The sequence below is a fragment of the Myotis yumanensis genome, unplaced genomic scaffold (genome assembly GCF_028538775.1).
Source record: "Myotis yumanensis isolate MYYU_CA2020_CCGP unplaced genomic scaffold, mMyoYum1.0.hap1 SCAF_11, whole genome shotgun sequence".
Taxonomy (NCBI): Eukaryota; Metazoa; Chordata; class Mammalia; order Chiroptera; family Vespertilionidae; genus Myotis; species Myotis yumanensis.
Window position 1 is genome coordinate 37,537,208 of NW_027223762.1, and position 12,287 is coordinate 37,549,494.

Genomic DNA, 12,287 nt, shown 5'->3' on the forward strand with positions numbered 1-12,287 from the left:
GGCCTTTCAGATCAGTTTAATTACTCATCAGCAAGGCTACTTCTGGTGTTCCCGTCGATGCCAGGGAGGCGGTTGTGTTCCACTCTGAGTAGGGTGACCAGTTGTCCCGGTTTGCCTGGGATTGAGGTGTTTTGTAGGACCAGGGACTTTCAATGCTAAAACTAGGACAGTCCTGGGCAAACCAGGCGGTTGTTCATCCTAAATCTGAGGAAAGACTGTGCGAGAACCTGGGACAGGTCCGGGAGAGTTGACACTCTCAGGTCATGTGGTGATGTTACCACTGCAACACGAACAACAAAGGCAAAACCCAGCCCGGGAAAAATTGCGACAAGACAGAGATCTCCACGATGGCATCCCTGCTGCAACAGCACATGCCAAATTGCAAAGTGTCTCTCATGCCCTTAACCAGAACTTCTCCCGAGTACTCACCACTAACTTGGAGAGCAAAGGACACAGAGAACGTACCGTAAAGACGTCGTCATCACCAAGCTCAGCTTCATTGTGGATGGTGGAAGATGATGTGGTTGAGCCTAAAAAGACAAAAAATAAATGTAATAAAAAGTGTTTTCAAAGAGGATAAGTCCAGTCCAATCGTTTAAAAGGTAGATTTTAATAAAACCAAACCTCCTTCCTTTCGTATGTAGCTCACTAACAGAGATGTTATCTGGGAATTAATGCTTTTAATTTATTCTTCAATTGACCCTTGCCAGGATGCCCCCTAAATGAACTTGGCCAACTGTTGTTCCAAATTAACCCTTTGAACTTCTGCACTGGCTACTAGAGAACAAGCACACAGAGAGGCAACACAGAGAAGGGGCAGTGAGAGCCTGTCCACAGCTCGGCCGTGCAAGGTCAAGACCAGCCTCTGCCAGCGATCCCCAGGCCCACCAGGGTATGGAAGGGAAAGCACGGGATGGAAAACCCCCAGGTTAGACCCACCACCATCTCACTGTAAACTGGACTTAGCTTTCTAGTCTTTTCATCTACCAAAGAGGGGGCTTGACTCAACAGCTTGTATGGTCCCCTCCTGTTCTGAAATTCAGGCACTGCTGTCTAAAACCCAGATGGTGGGAGCCACCTTCTAAGCCAGTGGTTCTCAACATTCCTAATGCCATGACCCTTTAATACAGTTCCTCATGTTGTGGTGACCCCCAACCATAACATTATTTTCGTTGCTACTTCATAACGGTAATGTTGCTACTGTTATGAATTGTAATGTAAATATCTGATATGCAGGATGTATTTTCATTGTTACAAATTGAACATAATTAAAGCATAGTGATTAATCACAAAAACAATATGTAATTATATATGTGTTTTCCGATGGTCTTAGGCAACCCCTGTGAAAGGATCATTGGACCCCCAAAGGGGTCATGACCCACAGGTTGAGAACCGCTGTTCTAAGCTGATACCAGGGCAAGATTGTATTCTCTTGCAATACCAGGGTATCAGTGAGTTTTCTGTTTCTGCAGGCCAACATTTAGGCTCAGGTCAGAAAACCAGGTTTATTCCACCATGAAATGAGGGCTCAATTTATTTACCTTTTCATCTCTTCATTCTGGTATGCAAACCAGTAGAAATTCCCATCTTTCCTCCATTAATAGTACCCAGTAATGTGTGGATCAACAAGTGACAGTTAATGGCCAAAAGGAAAAATATTTAAATTTGCATAAGTGATAGACCAAGAACAATTTATTTTCTACCTTCTCTTTTTCTTGGTTAAGTCTTTAAAAATATGCATTTAGAAAATATTTTGCTACCACATAAAATAGAAATTAAAAGAATTGCTCAGAAGGTCACGGTTCAATTTCCATTGTGGGGCATGCAGATGGCAGCCTATCAATGATTCTCTCTTATCATTGATGTTTCTAGCTCTCTCTCCCTCTCCCTTCCTCTCTGAAATCAATAAAAATATATTAAAAAGAAAGGGAAGAGAAATATTTAAATCTCCAACAAGGAATCCCTGGAGGAAAAATAACTTCCATAATAAACTCTGCACAATTCCTATTGATCTTTCAGGGTTTTTCTCTACTATTTAAATTATACTAATCAATCAATATTTAAGGCAAGTTTGATAGAAAACAGCTAGGTAGAGAATACATAGAAAAAATGACATGTGACCAATTTTGTTTATAAATTCAGTAATTAAGTATATGGACATACTGAAAACTGCTATCAGTAATACAGGAGCTATTTTCTCTCTATACATTTAAAAGATATGTTTGATAACATTTTAATATTTGTTACTTAGGTAAGACCTATGATGTAAACACCAGTTTTCATTGGCTATCACGTGGTTGTAGTTAACAGATTCATGTTCCAGCTATAATTATCTTACTACTGATGTTAAGCAGCTTTTCATTGAAGATTTGCTTTTCTCTCTTCCCACAAATCCATAATGAAGAAAATGACTTCTGAACACTTTTATTTCTTAAACAGATGAAACACACATTTTTTTTCTGATTTTTATTTAGTTTTTATAATTAATTCTGAGGTTGGCTTTTGCTTGATATTTCTTTCTTCATGGTTGTGGTACCAGTGACCCTCTGATTTGAGAACTGAATGAGTTACAGTGGAGAAGTCGTGTGTTTGCATCTGTGGACTCTAGAAAAGCCCATGAGAATCAATGGCCTAGGACAGTGGTCGGCAAACTGCGGCTCTCGAGCCACATGCGGTTCTTTGGCCCTTTGAGTGTGGCTCTTCCACAAAATACCACGTGCGGGCGTGCACGTTCAGTGCGATTGAAACTTCGTGGCCCATGCGCCGAAGTCGGTATTTTGTGGAAGAGCCACACTCAAGGGGCCAAAGAGCCGCATGTGGCTCGCGAGCAGCAGTTTGCCGAACACTGGCTAGGAGCCTTCCAGGCCAGGATCAAATGTACACAATGTTTACTAATCACTCACCATAGAGTAAGGCCTAAACCAAACCAGGGCTCCGGGAGTCACAGATCCCTTTCATATTCGGTGGCAGCTGCACACCTGGGCTCTGATTGCAAAAGGGCAGTGGGTAGGCCTGGAGCCCTCTGGGCCCATTTGAATCTATTCTCCATTTTTGAGCCATGACCGATAGACCAAGCCGTTTCAACCGTTAGGGAAAGGTGAACTCCATCAAAAACGCATTCACATGGAAGTCTAGATCTTATCTTTTCAGAGCAAAGTCTAAAAACCAGTTGGGACCACTTCTTACTCAGAAACCCATCTCCTTCCCCCCCGTTTTCTCACTTTGTAATTGTTTTCCTTGGATGTTCCTAAAGTTTTGGCTCCTAATGACTGACCTGGTCACCAACCCTCCTTCTAATAAACCACAAATATATGATGGTGGACAACAAGAATGAAAAATAACTCAGAAAAGTAACACAGTCCCACTAAGAATGCAGTGACAAACTCAATACCTTCTATAAGGTCTTCGATTGCTTTCCTCACTCCCCTGTCAAAGGCTCGAGCATCGGCAGGACTTTGGAAAGTAAGTCCAAACTTCCTATTGTCGACCTTCCAATGATGAAAGGTTGGGTTGGCTTTGGTGTAGACCAAGTCCTTTCTTACATAGCATTCCAATACCACCTGAAGGATGGAAACACACAGGCTGGTTAACTTGTGAAACAGTCATGCTGGTGTTTGGTTACAAAACTCTAACTGGGAACTGTCCATCTTTGGTGGCAACTAATGAAAACCCTCCTCTCTTGCCTTCAGGTATCTGTGAGTCTCTTCATTGGAAAGGCCTTTGCTTGCCTCTGTGGACCATCCATCCACTCTTTATTGGCCTGTCACCCTACTCCACCCCGCAACCCCCTTCCCCTTGGTGATCCCTCTGTACTGTGGTACTCCTTCTCATTCCACTTCATCTCATTCCTCTTCCTCACTCCCTGATTGGGGGGCACTAAGCTGGGGTCCAGGTCTTGGGGCTTTGCTCTGTTCCAGGTGACTGATTCCATGCCAGGGCCTTTGTATTAGTGGCTCCTCTGTCCTAATGGTTGTTTCCTGGTGACCTCAAATCTAACATGTTGAAAAACTAACTTAATCTGCTCTGAAATTTCTGCCACTAGCTTCCTCTTCCAACTTCCCCACATCTAGCAATGCCAATCCCTCTTTGTTCATTCTCTTCGGTTTAAAATCTCCGTGGTTACTTTTGCCTCTTTTGCTTTCTCTGCCCCCTGTATTATTAATCACCAAGTCCATTTCATTTTTCCTTCAATATCTTTTATATAAATTCATTTAAGTTGCCACTACCCTGATCTGGGTCTCTCTTAACCTTTTATCTGCATTATTAGAACAATCTCCAAGTTTCTAGCCATTTAGCTTCAGAACTGCCTTTAAGCTATAACTTTGCATAGATTGTCTCAGACCCTTGGTCTTCTTATCTCTAAAATGGAAATAACGCTAACATTATCAGTGTGAACATATACAGCATAAAAGCAGCATTGCAATCATGTGAATGTAAATTCCCTTCTTTATTCACAAAAAAAACCTCTAAAATATCAACAATATTTATTCCTATGTACACCAAAATAATTTTGCTAAATTGTTATTAATAGCTTTGATTTTGTTCTGGTGAAGCTCTTCATTGAACCAAATGAAATCTTACTAAGAGAAGGGAAAGAGTAAAGGCCTGCCTAAATTAGTATAAATTCAAATTAGAGACTATTCTTAAATGAGTTCAGGTTTCAAGGATACATCTAAGCATACTAAGAAATTAAGTGCTGCCTACTAAATGTTCCCTAATTTATAAACAAATGAAAACAACAGTCAGATTGGTATATCACGTAGCAGTCCCAAGCAGTTAACTTTATTACATTGTATTGAAAGAAGACAACAGTCCTTTCACACAGTTCTATTTATGATTAAAATGCTTATTATGGCTGCTTCCCCCTAAGAATAGTGCGATGGTTAAATGTCAGCCCAGCCCCATTCCTAATTGGGGAAATCCAAATAACCAAGGCTTTAACTAACAAATGTTATCTATTTTAGAATTTAATAGTCTCAATTCAAAGTCTCAAAATAAACTTTTTGTAAAAACAAAGACTTCCAGTTTCTCCATATTTATAGCGTGAAAAAATTAGTCTTCGTCTGACATTTTCCAAGATTAAGATTATTATAACGGTTCATTTTCTTACAGAAATTTAAAAAAAATGACATCATTACATATCTAAGTTTAATGACAAAAATGAAAAAGTTCAGATGCTTTCGTCTTACCAATAGGTATAGTCCCTCTAATAAAGTTTAGGCATTAACTTAAAACTTAAAAATATCTTTTTAGTCTGGCTGGTGTGGTTCAGTGGTTGAGAGCTGACCTATGAACCAGGAGGTCATGGCTCGATTCATGGTCAGGGCACATGCCTGGGCTGCGGGCTGGATCCCCATTGTGGGGCGTGCAGGAGGCAGCCGATCAATGATTCTCTCTCATTGATGCTTCTATCTCTCACTCCCTCTGCTTTCCTCTCTGAAATCAATAAAAATATATCTAAAAATAAAAATATATTAAAAATTATTGAAGCTTGAACCTTGAATGGACATCTTTTGTGTGATGAAGTGGAAGTACACATAATTGGATTCTCATCTCTGCTTCTGCGTCCAGTCTGCTGTAATGTTACTGGGGTTGCAATATATGAAGAAAGCCTGGATTTGCGCAAATGCGGTTGGGAAAGGGAAGAGGATTTCTAACAGCCTTTTCACTTCTGCTGCACAGGGAAGAATGACAACTGTCTCAAGGAAAAGCACTAGCGCAATTAACTACTTCAGTTGTGAGTTGACCTGCCTGCTTTTTTCATGAATTTCCTTGAAAGAACCACTGACAGATGAACTACGGTTACTCAAACGTGTGTATTTGGCAGATCTTTTCTTTAATATGAGCACAGTGAGCCTGTCACTTCCAGGAGAACAACTGGAGTTATTTGTTGCCAATAATAAAATTTGAACTTTCAAGCGAAAGAATTGTGGACAGCTCCCCAACACTGCAAGACGTTTCAAATGAGATTAGTGGTGACATTGTGATTTTTGGATACGGTTGGGTTAAAGATACCAACATTTGGAAGATCTGCTTAAATCATTATTTTCCAAATGACCAATGCATGATGTTACAAAATCAAGAGTGAGTAAAAGATGTCATCAGAGTGAAAGATAAACCAGTGGATTTTATTGTAAGAGTATGAAAGATTCATTGATATGGCTTCAGATTCCACATTCATAAAACTCTACAAGCCAAGTTTTGGTGTAGTATCAAAAAAGTATATAATTATCTGAAAAGATTAAAGTACTTCTCCCTTTTCCAACTACCAACCTGTGTGAGGCTGGATTTTCTTCAACCAAAACAACGTATTGCAAGAGACTGAAAGCAGGATAGACACCAGAATCCAGCTATTTCCCATTAGCCTGATATTAAAGAGATTTGCAAAAGCAAAATAATCCTACCCTTCTCCTATTTTTTATTCTGGAAAATAGTTATATAGTTAGTTCTCATAAAGAATGCCACCTATGCTAAAACTGCTACTTAAGATTAAAAAATTTTCAGTTTGAATTTCTAAAATGCTAAATATTAGTAGCTATACCTCACAGTCAAAAGATTTTTGGGGTCCTCGATACATTTTCAGTGCAAAGGGAGCCCGAGACCAAAAATGCTCGAGAACTGTTGTTGTCCACAAATCTTTGCAGATGAGTCTATTTTTACAGGACAGGGCTCAGTGTAAAACTGCCAGGTAAAAAGGTATGTACCTTTAAAACCAATCGATATCCTGCCACACTGCCTTTCAAACAGCCCTGCCAGCTGGAGCTCCCACCAGACGGGAGCGCTCCTGGCCTGGGCACAGGGGCGAATGGAATGATCAACCTTTTAGCTTTTGTGGTTCATTTTCATAAGGTGGTTCTCACAGGATTTGTTTCAGGAGTAAACTCCTCTAATCCATCTCAAATAAGATTGAACTCAGAAATTTTCAATTTACATATAATTGCTAAGGAAAACTTGATTGTCTCCAACTTACAAAAAATGATCCAAATAACACCTTGTGAACGGATGTCTGGGACCCAGACTTGCCATAGAAACAGTGGCAGCTGAGTTCACAAGCCTCAACATATTAATTCAACACCAACAAAAACCAATGTTTTGAATTTTAGAACTGCATTGGAAAAACCATTGACAACACGGTTTCTGTCAGAAAAATCACTTCCTGTCCTAGCTGGAATACTGGGGATTCTGATACCATCCATCCACTCTATTCCAAAAATGACCTCCACTCTTTCCTCCAAATCCCACCATTTAGGGGTGTGTGTGTGTGGGACAGGGCAGAGGGAGGGAGTAAAGTACCACTGAGTCTAGAAGTCCAGAATTTCCTAGAGTGTGGCATAGGTAAGGTGAGGGATGCCAAGATGGAGTAGCATAATTGGGTGTGTGATTTAAATACTAGTGGATATAAAGGTCCAGAAGCGTAGAGTCAGAATGCAGAGGGTCAGGAAGGGGACAGAGTGACGGAGAAACATGATTGGGGAGAGGGTGAGGCACACAATCCTTTCACAACGGAAGCCGGCCCGCAAGCAGGACTGCCCTGCTGCTGTGCGGAGTTAGTAAGAAGGGACCAGGTTTTGGCTTCACAAGGAAATGGTTCCCAATGCTGGCTCTGCTGAGGCTGTGTGCCTAGACAGAGGAAATGCGTCACTTCTTAGAGCACCGAGTTCCCACAATGTGGACATAATAGTATTGCCCCCTACAGCATGTTGCAGGGATTTAACTGAGGTGATTTACATAAGGGCCCTGAACAAAACCGCAAAGGTTTATTATGTATGTCAGTGGTAAGATACAAGTTTATAAATGTATTTATAAAATGAAGGCGTTGGATGAGACAAGCTAAAGGCCATTTTAGGTTGACATATTCTATGACAAACCATAGAAATACCAGGAAAAAAACCCATCTAAAATAATATAACCATTCAGGTAAGATAATCTGTTAACACAAAGGTGGTAACAATAAAAAGGGTAAAAGGGGGAAAACTTTCCTTTCAAAATTTTTGTAGAAAAAGAACACCAACTAAAATAAAAAGGCAAGAAATGTGGCAGATGAAGATTAATATCCTTCTTATACAAGAGGGCATACATACACATGAAGGAGAAAAGTAAGGCCCCAATAGATCAAACATCATTAACAGATAATTTAGTTGTCACTGTTTAACAAACAGAAAAACATTTGCTCTCATCAGATACCACTGATAATCTGTCACACTGGTGAAGATGTAAAGTATCTGATCCTTGTTGTGTTTAGGATATTCTCATAATGGTCGCAGCTCTTCGTACAATAATCAAAAGTCGTAAAAATGTGACCCTTAAGTTATTCCAAGGAAACAAAAATGTGGAAAATGCAGGGAGGTATCTACAAATGCAGAGAGGTAATCCTAGGGGAGGGAGCCAGGGGGAAGAACCTTAATATTTGACACTAAGGAGATTGTCAAATAAACAAAAATAATCAACCTGATAACAGCAACATGGAAAGTTGCTTATAATAATGTTAGGGGGCAAAACCAATGACTTGCAGAACTGTTCATGAGTTCGGATTATGGCTAGTAAAAATAAAAATATGCATGAAGAGGAAAAGCTACATCAGAGTTAAATAAAGGTGGTTGTGCACATGCGACTTTGGCTCAGTTTTGGGGTCAGAGTGACAGAGTAGCAAATACTGGTTCCAGACTCCAAGATGAGTCACCAAGAACAAGCAGTCTTTCCGAATCTTAATTTCTTCAGGTCTGACTGTACAGGCTACAAGGACACAATGATGCAACCTAACTGCAGAGCTAGCACAGGGTCAATGCTATATAAAGGGTAGTTATTTTATATTGATAGTGTGGTTATACTGCCTTTATTGTGAATAGCTTATAAACGAGAATGTTTAATTATTTGACTATCATGTAGAAAATTTCTTAGACACACTTTCATTTATTTTATTTTTAGAGATGAATCAAGTGTGAAAGCAGCATTTCTATTAATCCATATATAATATTTACAAATTGTTCTGTCTTATTTCATAACTTTTAAAACAATAAGTGTTTGTAAATTGCATTTGTACACTTAGCACCTCATCAACTCAACAGACACCACAGTAAAGGGCTCCAGGTGTAACACGGACATGCCCTGCAGAGTCTCTGTTTTCTCTGTTGAGATCCTGTACCATCTGGCACATTCTGAATCATCTGATGGCTTTTGAGCATATACTCCATGATTAAGTACAGATAAGGGCAGTGTTCTTCCAGGTTCACACCACCAATTACAAATAGTGTTAGCCCGGCCGGCATGGCTCAGTGGTTGAGTGTCGACCCATGAACCAGGAGGTCACAGTTTGATATCCGGTCAGGGCACATGCCCAGGTTGTGGGCTTGATCCCCAGTGTGCTGCTTGCAGGAGGCAGCCGATCAAGGATTCTCTCTCATCATTGATGTGTCTATCTTTCTCTCCCTCTCACTTCCTCTTTGAAATCAATAAAAAAATTAAAAAAAAATAGCTTTAGACATTCAATTTCCCTTCATAATATAGACTTGGACATCCAAGTTCTTTCATGCAACTGAATGGATTATCCGTGCGCACACCCCCTGTGAGGTCATGCTTACACTCCAAAGTGTATATTTTTAAGCACGTAGGATTAGTATGGAAGTGTGATACCACTACTTTTTGTTACTTTCTTTTCCCAAACATGTTTTATTCATTACCTTATGGAATTAAAGCTACACTATCTTTTAGCTAAACATGTATTTAGAAGTAACCAAATATCAGGTGGCCCCTTTTCTTTCCACCTTTTCACCAACCAACCAGTCCTTGATGGCACGCTCCATAAAAAGAACAACCCTACACTTTTAAAAAGTCTGACTTCACAGCTCACTACAATCTGATTCATAATAAAGAACCCACTTCTGTTTTGAATATCTTGTTACAGTGACAGAAAGACAGCTTAATTAATCAAAGATGCAAACAAGACTGCCGAACATACGGCCTCTGAGCATCCGAGTTATACGGTGTATGTAAAAAGTGACTTTGCTGGAAAGCCAGGGTTACGCTTTTGTAACTTGGCACCAGCTCCAGACTTATAACTTTGGAAGCTTTCATAAGAGTTTGGGGTCAGAGAAAGAAGGGAAGAAATATCCTACAGGAAGAGGGCTGTGATTTAAGGCAAAGAAATCAGTCATTGCTGATTGAACCCCCGCCTCCCCCGGCTGCCATTACCAGTTTGTCTTTCTGCCGTTCACCATGGATGAGAAAGCCGCTTCGTCCATTGCCTTCGGGGTGCATGACCTTACAGACCCCCACGCGACTGATCCCGCCTCCTTCCTGTGGGAACCATCCCCCGCTGGAGTCATCTCTGGTCATAACCACAGCCTTGACACGCACAATATAGCTGTCACTAAAACGACAACAAGAAGAATGGGGCATGACAATGGTCTGGCAGTTGCAGGACATGTTTCACAAAGCAAGACGCCAGCATTTGCTGGACTCATCGACGGGAAACCTATGCCTGGCAGCAACCTTCAAAGGCAGCCATCTCAACTTTCAGAGAAAAACCAAAACTTTAATTAAACTTAATATAAATGTACATTTTTTAAAAAGATGCCCAGAAACTAAAAATATTTGTGAGTTTTTTAAGATGTATGTCCAATTTCTGGGTGGTAAATATTAATGATAAAACAAATGAGCTGACCTGGCTGGTGTGGCTCAGTGGTTGAGTGTCGACCAAGGAACCAAGAGATTGGGGTTCAATTCCAGGTCAGGGCACATGCCTAGGTTTCAGGCTTGATCCCCAGAAATGGGTGTGCAGGAGGCAGCCAATCGATGATTCTCTCTCATCATTGATGTTTCTATCTCTCTCTCCCTCTACCTCTTCTCTCCCTTAAAAAAAAAAAATCAATAAAAACATTAAAAAAGAACAAACCCACACAAATGAGGTGATCTCTATAGTTTGGTATCAAATGTTAGAAAAGACAAATCTATTAACTTAAAAGGATATCATGGTTTCAACCATTAAAACTTAGTTTATAATGCCAAGGTTTAACATTTTATAAAACTAATAATCCTCTGATTTTGCATAACAATAAGGAGAATCCTTTTCCAAATCACAAATTCACTATACAATCACATATAGGTGGGAGATATTTCAATTTAAGTGCCCTTTACACGTGTGTAACCTCTTGATTCTATTTTTCCAGTCTAAATTTCAATTTCATATGAAGTTCTTTTGCACAGTTGCCAAACATCCTCTTTCTTCTCCAGAGACCAACTCTAGCTTCTTTTCATTCTTCTGTCATTTTGCGGAAAATTTATTTGGATTTTCAGCAAGGCCATTAAATCTCACTTGCTGCTCTCTTTCTTTGGAAAGAATTCATTTTTTACTCATTCAGACATATATCCCCGTCTTCTGTACGCCAGGCACTGTGCCAGATTCCAGGGAACAAAGATGCAGAGTAACACAGAACCCCCTCCCTCTGCCTTCCGGGCGCGGCGCTGAGCCTGGCCACGCAGTCTGCAAGCTGCTGGAGACCATTTGGACAGTCCCTCTGCCCCACGTCCCTGATCACCTTACTCACCCAAAGACAAAGCCACCTAGATTCCATGGTTCCCTGGAGAGCTTCCCCTCCACTGTGACCCAGCTCCCTTCCCACTGTGCCCATCAGGTGTCTGACACCCCACCCCTTACCTTCTTATCCCTTCCTCAGACTTTTTTTGGTGGTAATATACATAAAGTGAAATTTACCATTTTAAATGTACAATTCCATGGCATTACATTAAGCACATCCACATTGTTCTGCAACCATCCCCATCACCCACCTCCAGAACTTTCATCTCCCCAGACTAAAAATCCACACTCACTAGCTCCCCATTCTCTCTTCTCCCCAGCCCCTGGCAGCCACCATTCTACTCTGGGTACCTCATGTAAGATCCTTTCACTTTCGCCGAAACCGGTTTGGCTCAGTGGATAGAGCGTCGGCCTGTGAACTGAAAGGTCCCAGGTTTGATTCCGGTCAAGGGCATGTACCTGGGTTGCAGGCACATCCCCAGTGGGAGATGTGCAGGAGGCAGCTGATCGATGTTTCTCTCTCATCGATGTTTCTAACTCTCTGTCTCTCTCCCTTTCTCTCTGTAAAAAATCAATAAAATATATTTAAAAAAAAAAGATCCTTTCACTTTCTCAACCTCAAGGCACAGGTGCTCTGGGCTGAGCCTCGGGGCCTGCACACACTGGGCTGCTTTCTCACCTCTGTTTGCAGGCCAGTGGCCCTCTCCCCAGTTCCTCTGAAGCTCCCAAGTGTGACCATGCCCCCACTACCCCT

At 40.9% G+C, this 12,287-nt stretch overlaps 1 protein-coding gene across 1 annotated transcript in view; it reads right to left on the reverse strand.

Annotated features, from left to right (window-relative positions):
- Positions 1 to 12,287, reverse strand: part of SPRED2 (sprouty related EVH1 domain containing 2) — a 114,227-nt gene that overhangs the window by 18,488 nt on the left and 83,452 nt on the right. The window contains 3 exon segments of the mRNA XM_070429358.1: positions 466 to 530; positions 3,392 to 3,560; positions 10,189 to 10,366. Of these exon segments, the coding sequence (XP_070285459.1) occupies positions 466 to 530; positions 3,392 to 3,560; positions 10,189 to 10,366 (412 nt within the window).